This window comes from Puma concolor, chromosome B2, assembly GCF_028749965.1.
Source record: "Puma concolor isolate L17-30 chromosome B2, mPumCon1.1.hap2, whole genome shotgun sequence".
Classification (NCBI taxonomy): Eukaryota; Metazoa; Chordata; class Mammalia; order Carnivora; family Felidae; genus Puma; species Puma concolor.
In genome coordinates this window covers 126,834,450-126,852,240 of record NC_141671.1, presented here as the reverse complement: position 1 = coordinate 126,852,240, position 17,791 = coordinate 126,834,450, and the positions used below count along the sequence as shown (strand labels likewise).

The following is a 17,791-nucleotide window of genomic DNA, read 5'->3' as shown; positions in this document are numbered from 1 at the left end:
TAAAAGAAAAAATTGGACCAAATTACAAAAAGCATCAAGTTCAGATGGTTTCATAGAGAGGGTTCCACTAAAGCTTTTAAAGAGTAAGTAGATAGGGAAAGGGGGAAAAAGGAGAGGGAGGCAAACCATAAGAGACTCTTACTTTTAGAAAACAAACTGAGGGTTGCTGGAAGGGAGGTGGGCAGGAGGTGGGCTAAATGGGTGATGGGTATTGAGGAGGGCACTTGTGACCAGCACTGGGTGTTATATATAAGTGATGAATCACTAAATTCTACTCCTGAAACCGAGATTATACTATATGTTAACGAACTAGAATTTAAATAAAAACTTGAAACAAACAAAAGGAAAAGAAAATAGAAAGAGTAAGTAAATCCAATGCTTGAAACTTTCTCAGAGCAAAAAAAAAAAAAGAAGGATATGGTGTGATTTTTTTTTTTTCAAACGAATTAGATTTACCCTGAGATCAAACCTAACAAAGACCACACAAAGTAGAAAATCAGCTGGCCAGTCCCACTCATGAATATTATCATTAGAAGTCACAGTAGAACGTTAGGAAACATAATTTAACAGCTCGTTACAAGACAGATGTTTAAAAATGAACCTGGATTTATCCCAATAGGAATGCAAGGATTTTCAGTATCAGTTAATCTAATCACATGTTAATATATTAATAGATTTGAAGAGAACGATCGGATCAAAACCATAGATAGTGACAAGGTATTTGAAACAATTCAACATCCATTCTTGATAAGAAACACTCCATAATATAGAAACAAGTAGATACTCATACCTTAAAACGTATCTGCCTTGTCACCAAAGCCAACATGCTATTCCATGGGCCATTCTTCTTAGAATGAGACGTAAGACAGGACATTCACTTGTCACTATTACTACATTGTATGGGAAGAACTGGCCAAAACAATTAGAAAAGTTGTAGGGTAAGAGGCTCAGAAATAAGGGAAGACTGAGATTAAATTATCATTCTTTGTACACGATATGTTTGTATACTTGGTGACTCCAGGAAAATAAAAATTTGAAACTGCTAGCAACAGTAAACTTCAATGACATAGAAAGGTATGATGTTGACGTATGGAAACCAATACTTTTCATATCTACAAAAGCAAATTACAAGATATAATAGGAAAAATCTATTTAAAGTTGTAATGGCAGACAGGGTGCCTGGATGGCTCAGTCGATTGAGTATCTGACCCTGGATTTCAGCTCAGGTCGCGATCCCAGGGTGGTGGGATCCAGCCCCATGTCAGCTCCACACTGAGTGCGGGGCCTGCTTGGGATTCTCTCTGTCTCTCCCTCTGCCTCTCTCTCCTGCTCTTGCGCACTGGCTCTCTCTCTCTCTCTCTCTTATGCTCTTAGATGAGACGACTCCATATCAGAAAGCTGTCATTTCTGCCCAAGTTAATTTATAGAATTAACACAACACCAATAAGATGTCGAGTGGTTTAGTTTCGTTTTGGTTTGAGAGTGATTTGGGGGATGGACAGAGAAAGGGAAGGACCAGAGAGGATCTAAGGGTCATAGCGGGGAAAGCTGTAACCTAGAGGAGCAATGAGGAAGGAGAACTACTCGCCTCACCAGGTACTAAAAAGAGTCAGGAATTGCTCAGTGTGGAATCTGAATGTACAGGCCAGCAGGACAGAATATTAAACATAGACTGTAGAGACCAGAAGTCTACCCAAATCTTCATGGGATTTAGTACGTGATCGAGCTGACATTTGAAATCAGGTGGGAGTTCAGTAACTATAAAAGGGGCTCCAAGCCAGCAGTTTACGGTCTCCGTGTTAAGGCCAAGACCCTTAAGTGCAATGCATGCTCTTAAAAGTCATTTTTAACAGTTGGGGTTATTTTAGACACAGAGTTTGTAGAGGTCAAATTTGAGGGAAAATGCTGGGGAAAGCCTTTACTTTGTATTTTCTAGGTAAGTGGTAGCAGTTGGGGTATGGTGAGGAGAGCAGTGGACTACACAGAAGTTAACAGACGCTTAGACTACAAATGCTCTGACCTGGAAAGAGGCGCACAGAATGAAAAGCATCTGATTTGCATTCAGCAATAGGAAGCATCTATTATGTGCTTAGGATAGAAGCACGCTCCTAAAAGGAGAGCTGCTGATAAGGTAAAAGCTAAAGACACACGTCAGAAGAACCTAGGGGACATCTGTTCCGGGTGTTTATTCTAGAGAATTGTTCTAGAATAATTATCCTAATGCCAAACACGTTTACGAAGCAAGACTCCTGTTTATGGTATAAGGAATGGTATTTTGCTAATTATCTCCACATGTATCTTTCAAAGTGTAGCAAGGAAAATAACTATTTCCAATGATATATGTTATATATAAACTTGCATGAGAGAAATGCTGTCTGCAAAGGGCTTTAGAAATCTCACAGAACACCTTTTTTTTTTTTCCAACCGTGAAATCAGAGAATAAGTCAGTGCTTTAGTATTATGCTAGTCGCAGCCTTGTGTGTGTGTGTGTGTGTGTGTGTGTGTGTGTGTGTGTGTTCTTTCGGTTTTCAGTGTGTACCAGGTACTACCAAACAGGTTTTTCAGGTATTTGCAGGAAGTTCAGTTATGGGTGCCAAAATATTTCCAGTGAGTTGATAGGGCATCTCCCCAACTGCCATTGTTGGAGGTTACGTTTGATGATATGTTCACTGAATCAGGGAAACATTCATAGAGGCCCCATTGTCTCAGCAGAAAGGATGTCAGTTATGAGTTGCTCAATCTCTTATATAAAATTAACTCCCAAACACGTAAATTAGACTGGGATTATGGCAATAAAAGGTTGGCTTTTATGGTACTGATGTAACCTGAAATTTTCTATTTCCTGTTATTCTTTGAACTAGCATCTCAGGTTCTGTTTTAGTCCTCATTGATGAGACATACTTCAATTGAAGGAGGACTTTGAAAAGACAAAAGGGATAGTAGACTTGCTCTGTAATTGCACATATCGGAGGCTTATATAACATGATGCTTGAGATCGCCGGTTTGGGGCAGCCTGTCCACCTGTTGAAGCTGAGTGGTTTTGGGTAAATTGCTTCTCTCCATGAGCTTCGGTTTCCTCGCTGTAAAGAGTTAGAAGCCCCATGTTCTGGTTTGCTCAGGACAGTCCTGTTGGTTACAGCTGCTGTCCTGCGTAATTATTAATAGCACCCCCTTTCACTTTCAGAGGAGTTCTGGTTTTGATCATAAGTTACACAGCCACCTTACCTTCCTTGGGGAGGGATGTGGTGACGTTGAAAGGAATTAATGTTTATGAAAGTCTTCACTTGGTGCCTGGCACATAGAATATGCTCAAATAATGGCTAGTTCAGTATTACTAAACTGCCTGAGTTTTCAAACCAGACTACAAAGAAAAGGACTCCACGGACAATGAAATTTGGCCACTCTCCCACTCCCCCTAAGTCTTTTATTATAGACTTTCCGCAAAGAATTTCCTGCCTGAAGCAACAAATTTGAGAGGTTTCAGCAACTACTAACAGACTTCCCATTGTTGTGTCTTTGTTCGTTATCTCTAAATAGAACTACTAGAGGTCATACTAGCACTAACTTTACTTTAGAACACTTGCCAGACTTTTCCAAGTTATATCTCATTCCCCACAGGAACTCCAATGGAAGAAGTATTTTAATAATCATTACTATCATTTTTCTTAAGTTTATTTCTTTATTTTGACAGAGAACAGAGCACATGAGCAGGGGATGGGCAGAGAGAGAGAGGGAGGGAGAGAGAGAGAGAATCCCCAAGCAGGCTTTGCGTGCAGTCAGCACAGAGCCCGATGTGGGGCTCAAACTCACAGACTGTGAGATCGTGACCTGAGCTGAAGTCAAGAGCCGACGCTTAACTGACTGAGCCACCCAGGCACGCCTCATTGCTATCATTTTGATGATCTGGAAACCAAGACTCAGAATTATGAAATAGCTTTCCCAAGACCACATGGCTAGAATGCATCAGGGAGGACGCGAATGTAGGGCCTCCGCTTTATATTCCATTTCTCTTCCTTGCACCATGTTGGTGAAACAAAAGGGGGAGATTACTACACTCCCCAAATGCCTTCTTATTAAGCCTGTTGTTGGCATTTTTCATTCCACTGTTGACTTGTCTGCTATTCATTCATTCACTCATACCATTGTTTCAAAAACCACTTAAGTACCACTTCGTCTCAGTATACAGACACACTGCCTGGCCTAGGATGGTTTATGGTCTAGAAACCATGCCCTAGATGACTCTAGTGCAGTCATTTGTATTGGGTCTCTGTGAGTAATTCCAGGGCACAGTGGAAACCCAGAGGGGTCTATGCTAGCTCCTTGTGTTCAGTGCTTCCCAGTTTGGGACACCTTGGTTACTTTGTATCTTGCAAGCAGGAATGAGAAGCCTGGGGACTGTCACTTTTCCAGACCTTTATGCATTCAAACCAGTAAATTGTTCCAGTGTCTCTTGTTGCAAACACCCCATTAAACTGGAATAAGGCTCCATTCATATCTGCCTTCCCCTTTACATGGGGACACAGCATTGCTGTCTTGTTGCTATCCGTATACCTCTGTATCTCCCAACATGTGGAAAAGTTCAGGAGCCAGAGACTAGGCTCCGTGCTATATGTGAATCTATTTAATACTTATTGCAACCATGCAGAGTAGCTTGGATTGTACCCATAACACAGATGAGGAGACTGCATTTTGGAGAGACTATATCGCTTGCGTAAGATCACATAGTTTTAAAATACTGAAACTGAAATCTCGGTTTTAAAACAGTGTTTTTGAGATGTAATTTACATAAAATACGCATATTTAAATTATACAATTTAGTAAGTTTTGATATATGTGTACACACATGAGCCCATCACCACAATCATGGTAGTGAACACCTTCGGCACCCTTAAAAGTGAAGCAGTCTTTTACATTAGTAAAAGAGTGAATAAATAAATACGTATTGGAATGGAATGTATACCCAGTAAAATGAATGAATTGTTGGCTCACACAGAAACATGGATGTGTCTTAGAAACATAAGTAAATAACACAACACCGAGCATGAACCATTTTTATGAAAGTCAGTAAACATGTAAGTTACACATATTGGTACATATATAACAAAAAGTAAGGGGATAATTAACACACAATTCAGGACAGTGGTTATCTTGGGGAAAGCGGGGAGGAGCACTGAGGTAGATGCAGTTATTGGTAATAGTTTGTGTAAGTCACGGGTTGGGTGGTAAGTTCTGAAATATTCATTATGTTATATATTTTGTATATATCATTTATTAAAATGAAAAGATTATAAGTAAGAAGTACTATATCAGTTTAAACATTTAAGGTCTTAAGTATTTTCCATTCTTTTAAGGAAAAGATCCTTAATATGCAGTCCACAATATTAGTTTCAGTCCACAATATTTTAATCCAACATGTAATAATGACAAAGGGGCTGGCTTTGTGGTAAAAGGACTAATATGCTGATGGGGAGAGAAAGAACAATTGAAGCTATTTAATATTGTGGATATGGACACCACCATCTGGCCATCAGGGAGCCGCTAGATGGGCCAAGAACCGTGCTTCCGTATGGATCCATTTCCACCGCCCCTGCTTTTTTTGTTGTTGTTGAGCCTGGGGTTGGCGGGGAGGGGATAGGAGAGAACAGAAGTGAGTCAGGATCTTTTGTGTCTAAGTATATTGAAAGTAGGAGAAGCACATATAGGCAAAAAAAGGCTGCGGAAGTTTCGACACCTTATGAAGCCATCTATGATCTGGAAAACCAAGAGCCAACCCAAGGCAGATTTCCTTCTGGGAAACAAAACAAAACAAAACAAACAAACAAAAACCCAACATCAAAGACAGAGTCAATGTCCTGCAAAAAGGAGTGGAGTGTATGTTAGTATTCTTTTAACTAATGCTCTACATAAGGGCGCCTGGGTGGCTCAATCGGTTAAACATCTGACTTTGGCTCAGGTCATGATCTCACAGTTCATGAGTTCAAGCCCTGGTGGCTCAGAGTCTGGAACCTGCTTTGGATTCTGTGTCTCCCTCTCCGTCTGCCCCTGCCCTGCTTATGCTTTGTCTATCTTTCAAAAATAAACAAACATTAAAAAATTAAAAAAATAATAATAATACTCTATATAGTTTCATCTGTTCTACATTCATTTTCATGTAATAATTGCTAAATGAATGCTAAATTTAGCTCTGATTATAATTACATTTTTTAATTGCTAGGAGCATAGCAGATTAAAAAGGAAAAAGCCTGGGCTAATCTGTGATTCACATTTAAGCTCACTTTTTGATAACTTGGCCACCTGCCAAAGAGACCATGTTTCAGGCTCCACTGTCCATCTGGTGGGAGCTTGTCTGGCTTCCAGACAGGACCTAGGAGTCTCTGAAATGCAGGTCTGCAGCATCCCAAATCTACACAACAACTGCTGGTGTGGCCAGTGATTTCCCTTTCTAAATTAAGTAATCTGGCACAAGGAATTGTGGTTTCTCCTTTCATTTGTGACTCTTCATTCCTTCTGGGATCAGGGTATGGGGTATCAGGGAACGTTACTGATCAACGGACAGGTTTAAAAATTGCATTTAAGGTCCGAAAGCAAGGCAACTTTACACTCCATGTTTGAAAAAAGTAATTCACTCTATATTGAGGCAGTCCATTAATATGAAGCATGGTGAAGCTATTTGAGTTGTTCTGTTCTCAACAGAGGGAGTTGAGTTGCTCAAAACCTATAGCTCGTAAATGACAAGAGCCAAGATGCTGGTACTTAGTGTTTTACTCCAGGGTTTAGTGCTTCTTCCACTGCACCACACTGCGGTGGCTTTTCTAGATTTTTAAAAGGTTTGTTCTTGAAGAAGAGATATAAATGGAGGTTTTATCTTTAGATCAGACAACCTAGTAACTTATTGCAAATATTGCCAAGTTGTTATTTTAACACTGTTAAACAGCAGAGACTCTGGGGTCAAGTCCGGGTTCTAATCCCAGTTGTCCACTTGTGAACGTCCCAAAAGTAAAATTACTTAGTTCTATTTCCTTATTTATAAAATGAAGCTAATGCTATAAATATTAAATGAGGTGCCAATTTCTATAAAGTCTGTAACCCAGAGCAAGGCATGTAGCAGCCAGTAAATAAATGGTGACCCTTTTTTAGCTAAAATCCTGAAATAGTTCTCTATGAAATTCTGATTTAAAGCTTCCTGGAACTTACATTCTCATGGGAGAGAAAACAAGGTAAATATCTAAAATATATGTATACTATTGATATGTACTAAAGAGAAAAAGCAGTGAAGGGAGATATAAAATATTAGGGAGGAGTTGAAATTTGAGGTATGCTCAACAGGTAAGACCTCAACAAGAAGGAGACTCTTGAATAAACACATGAAGAAAAAGATGGTGTGGATGTCTAAGGGAAGAGCACGTCAGGCAACGGGAGCAGCAAGTGCAAAGGCCCTGAGGCAGAAGTGTGCATGATATGTACAAGAGACTACACGGAAAGGATGGAGTGGCTAGAGTGAAATAAGGGACTGAATAGTAGGAGATGAGGTCAGAGGGAGTGGTGAGCCGTTTGCAGATCATGTAGGGTCTTGTCGGTCATGGTAAGGATGTTGGGGGGTTTGAGCAGAGGAGCAACACAATCTGACTTAAATTTTAAAAGGATGCCTTACGCCTCTGTGTTGAGACGTAGACTTGGAGTGGGAGGGTGGGCACAATAGGCAGAAATGTGGAGGCCAGGTAAGAGGCTAACATAATCCAGAGGATTACAGTGTCCATCTTAATGGAGTAATCACGATGTGTTCGGCTATTGAGACGCAGGAGGTGGTTCCCTGCGCCCCTGCTGGATTTATAAATCCTAGGAAGGATAGGAGTGCGATCGTTCTGGAAGTCATACCGTCCTGGTTTTTATCTTTCCTTAGTTGTAGCACTGTGTAATAGTCACATTTGCATAGAACTTTATTCTCTGCCATGCTTGGGAAATTGTCTCACAAATGAAGAGAGCCCTTTATAATAGATTACCTTTGAAAGTTGTCGTACTGGAGCTCTCCCTGGCGGTCATCCCACGGCAACCAGGCTAAACTCAAGTACTTTCTCTTTGTGATAGTTATCGATTCTGACGCCGTCAGTCAGCTACAAGAAAAGTAGGTTACTAGGGCTGTTGCGCACCACTGAGATGCACACAGACTGTGGAACGGTGCTTCACCATCTCCCTTGGCAGGTGTCACATGGAAAAGGGAACCCTCCCTGCAGGATGTCACCGTGCTATTTATTCTTCATCAAGCTGTAGCTTTACTTTTCAGTTAAACTGGTTTCGTTAGGATTTGCTTCCTATAGACTTGAAAGTGTGTGCTGTATTTCAAGATTACCTGAGAAATTATTTCTGTGTGTGTATCAGAAAATTGGAGTGACCTTCTAATTGGCAACGTTGAGATTCAGTCATCGACATGAGACCTTTATGCGAACTGTCATGAAATTCTCATATACAGTTAGTTTTAATTTACTTGTGTGTGTGCCTGGGGGGCAGGGGGAATCTGCATCTTAAGGGTAGAGAATATGTATTATAAGTCACATGTAACCAGCGTGGTACAAGTACAAAAAGGCTGGAAATTATTTATATCACTGTGGCTTCGCTGCCACTGCTGACTCAAACATTCCCGTGTTTATCTTTCAAGGATAGGTAGGAGTTGGAACCATTGATAGGTGTTGTAACCATTTAAGCAGAATTGGATCAAATGTGAAATGGATATGGTGTGATCTAATATCATAATCCGATGTAATTTAATATCATTATCAGATGTCGGTAACATATGCTCATTATAAATCGAGTATATTTATTTGTCAGTTTAATTACAAACGTCTTTTCATTATAAATCGAGTATATTTATTTGTCAGTTTAGTTACAAACGTCTTTTCCTTAGGTGGAGAAGAAACTACCATATCATTTTACATTTTTACGTATCAAGAATATAAAGTCAAAAATGGAGATGTTTCATTATGATTTATTTTATATTATCTATTTCCACAACACCTTTATTATTGGTAGTCTTTTTGCAATAAAAGAAAAAATAATGAACTTGTCAATTCATGATTTTGCTTTCTTTCTTTTTTTTACTAAGATTTTTTTTTTTTTTTTTTTTTTTTTAAGTAACCTCTACACCCAACTTGGTGCTCAAACTCACAACCCACGATCAAGAGTCCTTTGTTCTTCGACTGAGCCAGCCGGGTGCCCCCATGATTTTGCTTTCCTAAAGTCACTTTTATAGGACCATCACCTTTATTTCCATGATGTTTAACAGCCATAGATATTTTCAGAGATTTTATCTCATTAGGTCTTTTTTTTAATAATTTTTTTTAACATTTATTCATTTTTGAGAGAGAGAGAGAGAGACAGAGTGTGAGCAGGGGAGGAGCAGGGAGAGGGGGTGACACAGAATCTGAAGCAGGATCCAGGCTCTGAGCTGTCAGCACGGAGCCCAACATGGGGCTCAAACTCATGGACCACGAGATCATGACCTAAGTTGAAGTTGGAGGCCTAACCAACTGAGTCACCCAGGCAGCCCTTATCTCATTAGGTCTTGAGAATGGCTCTTTGTGGGACTCAGGAGGGAAACATATAGCCCCACTTTACAGCAAAGGAAGGGTTCAAGAAGAGCCTAAAAGTCATGAGACTGTCAGGTATAAAGTGAATAGACTCAGGTCTTTGGATTCTTAGTTTAGGCCCTATCCCCCAACACCAAACTATTTTAATTGGCTCTTCTGTAGTCCTTGTGAAATTTGTGCAGGGCTGGTAGTTGTAGAATAAAAACAGATATTTTACAGTAAGATGAATTCAATAGTAATAAACAGTGATTACAGTGTTCTTCTAAGTGGTTGAACTTTCTAACAGATGTATTTCTTCTGTAAATTTCTTACCTGTATGCTTTTAGAAACTTGCATTAAATCCAGCAAGGTATCAATGCCTGCTTCTTAAAGATAGATAAATCCTCACAAACATAATATTGAACGAAAAAAGAAAGTCACAAAAGAGAACGTCAGGATTCCCTTTAGGTCACACATAGGCAAACAAAGCTATGGTGGGGTGTTAGAAGTCAGAGAGTAGTTACCCTTGCTTAGGGGTGTGTGGTTTGGGGAGGGGAGTGTTGAGCTGACTTGGGTGCTGGTTACACAGGTATTCCCTTGGGAAGGTTCATTGACTTTTTATTCTGAAGTAAAACGCTTTTAAACGCCTTATTTTCAGAGGTGGTAGTTAGTTTAAATGCTTTCAACTCGAAGACCAGTTCTTAGACATTTATTGTGTATTATAAACTGCCGTTTCTCAACAAAAGCCAATCACCCTTTTTTGTCATCGTTGTTGTTTGTGAGCACACTGTGTTTGAGTTCTTGGAGCTTCCTTGTCAAAGAGCCAACTGTCGTGCGGCCATGGTACCGTCCATGGTAAAATGCTTCCCCAAACAGCGGTCTTGCTTCCGCTTTTTAAGATGTTATGGGAAGAAAGGTATTGCAGAAGGGCTCCCCAGTTAGGATGTTAATCTGTATTGAAACAGACACTGCCAGAAATGTTTTCATGGAATTCTGATAAGGCTCAGAGCAGAGCTTCAGTCAGCTTCTTAGAATTTAACAATTTCACACCAATTGTTTTCATATAAATGGTTTCAGAAGAGCACACAATAGCTCTATGATTCCAGAAATGTTCCTTGAGGTCAGCGCCTGAAGGAAATGAGGTTGAGGCTAGAAATGACTTTGAGCAAACAAAATTTTAATAAAAATGGAAACCGATGGCCACAGCCATGATGCTTCTCCTGGCTTCTAGAATTCAACTAAATCCATAAGCTTTCTGACCACAGTAAATATAGGAGAAACAGGAAGAACTGAAAAGATATCGAGGGTCAGCAAAACCGTTTGCAGACCTCATGGTTTAGAGACTAAGGCGACGGCGTGAATCATATATATAACGGGTCATGCTCAAGATGATGAGCAGTTTTCTTGCAAACTATTGCTTCTTTCTTAAATGTGGCCAGTTTTTTTTTTTTTTTTTGGCTCGCTTTTAATGAGTTGAAAAAATATTTTATTGATTTATTTATTTAACATTTATTCATTTTTGAGAGACAGAGACAGACTGAGTGGAGGAGGGACAGAGAGAGGGAGACACAGAATCTGAAGCAGGCTCTAGGCTCTGAGCTGTCAGCACGGAGCCCGACGCAGGGCTCGAACTCACAGACCGTGAGATCATGACCTGAGCTAAAGTCGGCCACTCAACCGACTGAGCCACCCAGGCGCCCGCGCCCTAGTTGAAAAAAGGCTTTAAACAAGGAATGTATTTTTAAATGTTTTTGCCAGCTATTTGCACACTACAGCATCTACTTACCGTTTTCCCTGCAGTGTTCTATTTCTTCATCAGAAGAGGAAAGACTTATTTCCATCAGGAGACCTGACACGCCAACCTCAAGTGACTTCTCTGACCTTCATACTCAAACGAACTGGACCAAGTCACTTCCTTTGCCAACGCCAGAAGAGAAGATGCGACAGCAAGCCCAAACAATCCAGGCTGATGTGGTTCCCATTAATATAACTGGTATGCTTTGCTGTACAGATAGGTTTCTAAACATACTTGGGAAAATGACTTTGGCTTCTGTTTGTTATATGCTCTTAGCATCTCACTTGTACGTCAAAGGTAAATAGCTATAGCCTGGCTTCCTGCTCTGTGTTTAAGTAAAGGAATACAAAAATTTATATGTGTGCATGCATATGAAATATCTCTTGCTTGTAAGATTAGAGGGCTGTCACCAAAGGTTGATGTCATGGAATTCATAGAAAATGTGTGTGTCTTTTTTCATTGAATTGCTTCTTTAAAATATTTTGTTTATTTGGGAACATCTTCTAAATGTGGCCCTGGGTAAGGAAACAATGACATTTCCCTTCTAAAGGGCTGTTTTATGTAGTATTTATGGAAGTGAAGAAGTAACAGTTTTGTGATATTTTTGAGTGATAGATTTTCTTGCCCTTTTGTCTTCTCAAATTGCTTAAAATAAGAATATCAAGTGAACTAACAGTAAGGATTATGAAAATACTGTTTTAAAGTTAAGAGGATGGTCAAGTCATATTTTGATCCTCATAATTTGAATTCTATAATCTTCAAATTCAAGTTCTTTTGGAATATTATGCTCAGATTTTAATCATCTGTAATATTTAAGGGGACAGATAACAAGGTACATGAAGCTCAAAGACAGTATTTCATGAACTTAGAGGAACTGTTAAAAGGCACCAGATTTTTCCTGCTTTATCAGTTCCGTACCTCATAAAAAAGGTCTGTGGTTTGGGAAGCATACCATGTGTAAAATAGATGTGTTAAGAGTTAACGTTGGACAGTGTATTCAAGAGAAACTGGTTGCTAATAATCGTCATCGATAACCAGTCCTTACAGAAGCATGGCCTCTAGGGCCAGAACCTAAAAAGTATCAGGTGACCAATAAGGCCGAGTTTTCATAAAAAATTAGGATGAAAACCCATAGCACCCTTGCTGTATTTCTGAAGCTAATGCTGTGGTCTGCTGTTAGAAAGGTTTTTGTATTTTGATAGTTAATGCAGACTTTTTTTAAAAAAAAAACCTTACAGATGTTTAAAAATTACACTTAAAATAAAAATTACATCTATTTTGAATTCCTGAGAAATTTAGTAAATAAGTGCATGAATTATTTTAAATTCCAGGTACATTCTCCCACATTGATTGTATTTAAGCCTTAAAGGAATAGCGTAGTATTTTATTCCATTTTCTTTGCAAATAACATTGATCTTCCCAAGTGTGATTCTCATGCACCTCTCATGCACCTAGAGTGAAACATAGGCACCATATTTTTTTAAGGTTATTTTTAGAAGTAGCTGTGTTTCAGAATAAAGTGTGTTTATTGCTTAATGGAATATGTGGACACAAATTTTCTATAAGAAAACGCATTACATTATTTGATTGATTAAATGCAGCAGAAACATAAATTACATTATATATGATTAGATGCCTCCAAAGTAATATTGTAAGATAAGAAGATTGTGCTATGAAATATGGCAGTCCTTAATGGAATTAGGATAAATGCATTATCCTGAGATCAGGAAATTTAAAACAGAGTAACTACAGCCTCAGAAATAATCATTTGCAATGAAATGCATTGTAACAACAGAAGACATTGCCATTTCTTTGAGCTGCAATTCCCTCCTGTTGATGACTAAGTAGATATGAATTACACAGAGTTTAAAAGGAGGCCTTCAAATGCCACATAGGAAAGGCAAATGACAAAGAAGTGAGCAAAATGAGTTATGCCAAAATGCAGTTTACTTTTAATTGAGTGATTAGCATTTTCAGAACTGTAATAATCAAATCTAGTATCTAGTTGCATGTGTATTGATCCATCTTCTGGATCATGTGTTCACATACATATACATGCATTACATAAAGATGTTAATTTTTCTACCATTCTGATACAAAGAAGCATTAAATTTAAAGTTTCCACTTTCAGCAGTCGAGTTGACCTAGGTTATACCACTTCCTCCTCTTTAAATGATGTGTTTCTGCAGCCATAGAAGGCTTTTGAGACTAAAATATAGCTTCCTGTAGGGAATTGTCATGTGTTCATTTATTTGGATGAACATCGACCCTCCGGTTTGCTTTTCAGTCAGGATCAGCAGGGGAAAGAAATGTCGATAAATATATTATTTTACGTCCAGAGTGAAGCCGGCCAGGCATAGCAGCAGAACATTAGCACAATGAGCTGCCAGCATGAAAATCAATTTAATCCCCTCAGTCATAGTCCTGTAGGGAATCATCATGTTCTAGGAGTTGAGGAAGGAAAAAAAAAAAAATGTTTCAAATGAAATGCATATATGTGTAGGTTTCCTATTCGCCATGTGGATTAAAAGCCTTCCACCTGGAAGATAAATAGAGTGGTACCATGCTTAACAGTTTTGGCACGCTGGCTTTGTACTAATGTCTGCCGTTAACTAAGTTTATTGCTAAGTAGTAACCATGATTAAGGCTGTTTTTCAATGAAAGGGAGTGAACCAGTGCCTCTCAACAAATATTTATTGAGTAACTACTTTGTGTCAGGCATTGAACTGAGTGACACAGGGGGTGCTAAAGTACAAGAATCATGGTACCTACCCTCAAGAAATGTTTAGTCCACCATCGGGGACAGACATTTGAGGCCATGATGCAAGATGGAGAGTTTGGTGCCTTTAATGGCATATGTCTTAGATGTCCATTCTTGTGGTTTGTTTCTTAATTTCCTTGGAATTTGAGTGGTTTATTTCTTGTTTTTGTTTTTAAGGAAGCAAAAGTAGAGACTAAATGCAGCTATCTGTTGATGTTTTGTCTGTTTTTAATACCTTCATACAAGGAAATTGTTTTCCTCTGCGGCAGGGAACTATGGACCGTTGAAGTCATGGCTTGCCCCCTTACAAGCATCATACGTGCTATTGTACTTAGTGATGCGTTTATTACAGTGATGATACCTTCAAGTGTTTCACCATCTTCTCTCAATCATTTCTGGTTTTCTCCATTAGGAACAAAGTTGCAAGCATTTATTTGTGTTTGTTGCTTCGTACATGAAATGTGCTTTGATCATTCAGATCTTTTATCCTCTGTTTTGCTTTAAAGGAGTTTCTAATCACAGTTTATTCCTATTTAAATAGAGGTGCCTTGTTTACAACATACTCACTTTGTGTGTCAATATTGCTAAAAAGAGTGAATGTTTATATACTTCTTTTTGTACAACATAAGCATGATGGGAGTATATAATTCGTGTGTATATGTATTTTTAAAATCTCTTTTTGAGGAGAATAACCAGTTAACAGAGACAGTGCTACAAAACTTTCTTTAATTAAACTGGGAAAGAATTTAAAGCAGACCAATCAGTAACTGCTACTTTATTATTTTATGGTTTCCATTGGTGTGCTAATCACACAAGTTCGTACTTGAGAGGACAAAAAACAGTCCTGTGCATATGGCATTCTAGATTTGATTGCAAAACTACCTGAAATGTCTGAATTAAGATCAATTGTCAAAAGTGATCAAGAAGCAGAAAGAAAGCAGTTCAGCTTTAACAACAGCAGTGCTACTGGGTCTCATTGTGGTAAAAGTACTTTATCATTATAAGGCTTTTTATCGGTCATTACAGTTGTATCTACGCCATAACAATTACCGCAGCCTGCCCAAATGGTCAGCCTCCTTGACAGAAAGAGAAAGCTCTGCATCCAAGAATTCTTGATTATTTGTATCCTCACACAGGACGAGACATCATATTGCTCTCTAGAGAGAACACGTGAACACAATAGGCTCATTGCCTTCACCACACCCTACGCTGATGTGGAGAGTGATTTTGGTGACGATAGGGCCTATGTAAAACACTTCCAAAATGACCCATTTTTGTAAATAACAGAGAATCACTCTTCAAGTCATGTTAACAAATTTGCACTTGTTACCCCAGCTCATGTGCAAATGAGATCAAGGCGCTTCCTTTGGAAGTAGACCGGAAGTGAAAAAATAGCCTTATGACGATAATGTGCTTTCCTTCTTTTTTTGGCCTTCAGCATTCATTCATCATCATAAGACTGGCTAACATCATTATTAATAACCTTCTTATCATTTTACAACAAGCTTCTCGAAGAGAGTGCATGGTGTCGGCTTGCTTGAGAATAACATTGCTTTGCTTGTTCTACTACTCTATATTAGGGGAGAATTTCGATCGCCAGGCCAGCCTTCGGCGGTCTCTAATTTACACAGACACTCTGGTAAGACGACCGAAGAAAGTCAAAAGGAGAAAGACTATTACAGGAGTCCCTGACAACATACAGAAGGAGCTAGGTATGGCTCATCAGAACTGTATTCTGTTGCCCCTCGTTACTGCTCAGCATTACTACGCTAACCTCATTGTGGTGCTTACGAGATCAATACATTCTGATAGCCGTTTGGTGCCCCCAGAGGGCCAGCTTCTCTCCTGAGTGCAGCACTGGGTACAAGTCTTAACATCCCCTGCAGATGGTTTGTTGAGTTTTGGTGAGACAGTGACAGGAAGAGCTTATATAAAGACTGTCAACTGGGGTGATAGACATTTACAGTAATGTCAGCATCTCCATGTGCCTTGCACATTGGGTATTTCCACAATGAAATTTACCTTTCATTTAGATTTTAAGTTTTCATAAAACCAAAAACTCATTCTAGGACTCCAGATAATGACTATGGACTTCATTAGTTAATACTGACAACGGTGATGGCCATTTTGTCATCAAAGAGACAGCAAGTGTGAGATAATTAGTAAATTTCAGTACAACAGAAAATACTCATTTATGTTGGATAGTGCCTTAATGGAATGTCCAAGGAAACGGTTTCATAGGTTTTTAATTCAATATTTTTCAACCTGTGATAAAAACAGAAAAGAAAGAACCCCCCCCTCATTTTGGGGGGGGGCTAGCAGAGAAGGTTATTTATTTCATAATTCACTTATCCATATTATTTCTGCTTATCTTTATAGATGCTTTGGGTAACCCTCTCACTCTCCTCTTTCTATATTCCCTTCCTCCTTTGGTTTTCAATGGGCTCATTGGGAATGTCTACACAGACAGCAGCGCACGCTGGGCCGGGGCAGGGACTCTGGCGCCAGATGTGTGGATTTGAATCCCAGCTCTGCCGCTGACGCCCGGGGTGGCCTCAGGCTGGTTACTTCACCTGCCCGAGTCTCCTTCCTCATTCAAATAATGCGGTTGTTGATATTGACAGAACATACCTCATAGGGTTGTCTGAGGGTGTCATGAATTTATACAGGTGAAGCACTTGGTGCCGGTAGGTTCACTATAGGTTAACATAAAAGCTGCTTTTGTAATTACCGTAGGGAACTTAATACTACCTATTTTGAAATTTGCCTCTTTCTCTTCAGCCAACCTGTGGACTTACTTCCTCATAGTTGCTTTCACCTGATGTTTTTACTTTTATTTGCTTTTGAAGGTTACAGTCTAGATACTCGGGATAATTCTTTCGGAACTTGCCCCGCAGTCTTTGAGTCAAAATGGGTTTATCCTAGCTCTAGTGATCTGTTATACTTTGAGGTAGCATTGCCTGCTTCAGCTTCCAAGTGCTACAGACATTGTTCCTATGTGTTTTTTCCCAAAACACCTGCTGAAATGCCCTGTTTTAGGGACAGAAGGCTCACTCTTCTTTACCTGGCGTTCTCTTTTACTGCCACCCAGTTCTCCGATATGTATGTTCTGCCTTCTAGACTGAAGCCACAGTGGGACAAGAATAGCAATGCTTTGCTTTTGCTCTAGGTAGTTCCGGTGACCCAGGTGACATACAAGTGCCCGTCTTATTTCATAACACAGGGTCTTATCGCAAACAAAGGTGAGATTGCATCCACAGGGTTTGAGAAATCTGTCTTCCATCCGTGCCCCTGCATCTGCTTCCAGATCTGGGCCGGTCCTCCTGGATCTCATTCTTTCAGACTCTTTCTCTTTTTTTCTTCCTTTAGGTGACAGCTAACTTATGTGAGAAACTAGTACATACTCTTATGTTCAGTAGATACTTAATGGGCTAATTCCTTACAGCACTGCAGTAATGTTTTTATTTTAACTGGTCTTTTAGGGGACGTTCCTTAACCTAAAGGAGTGACTTTAAAGACATACCCTTTGTAAGATAACAAGGTTGATATTTCAGGGTAGTCTACATTTTAAATGGCTGTGCAACCAAAATAGGTAGGTTTTGGATGGCTTTGTGCAAAGAGTATAAGAATAATTTGACTCAGAAAAACATACATACACACAAGTATTCAGTGTGA

The 17,791-nt window shown here is 39.3% G+C and overlaps 1 protein-coding gene across 12 annotated transcripts in view; it reads left to right on the top strand.

Annotated features, from left to right (window-relative positions):
- NHSL1 (NHS like 1) overlaps window positions 1-17,791 on the top strand; it is a 246,724-nt gene that overhangs the window by 211,838 nt on the left and 17,095 nt on the right. For 9 of the 12 annotated variants that reach the window (XM_086707987.1, XM_086707986.1, XM_086707988.1 and 6 more), the window contains exons 4-5: window positions 11,361-11,553; window positions 15,697-15,828. In XM_086707987.1, the coding sequence (XP_086564113.1) occupies window positions 11,361-11,553; window positions 15,697-15,828 (325 nt within the window). The remainder of the gene's footprint in view (window positions 1-11,360; window positions 11,554-15,696; window positions 15,829-17,791) is intronic. The other 3 variants (XM_086707991.1, XM_086707990.1, XM_086707993.1) reach the window with 1 other exon arrangement.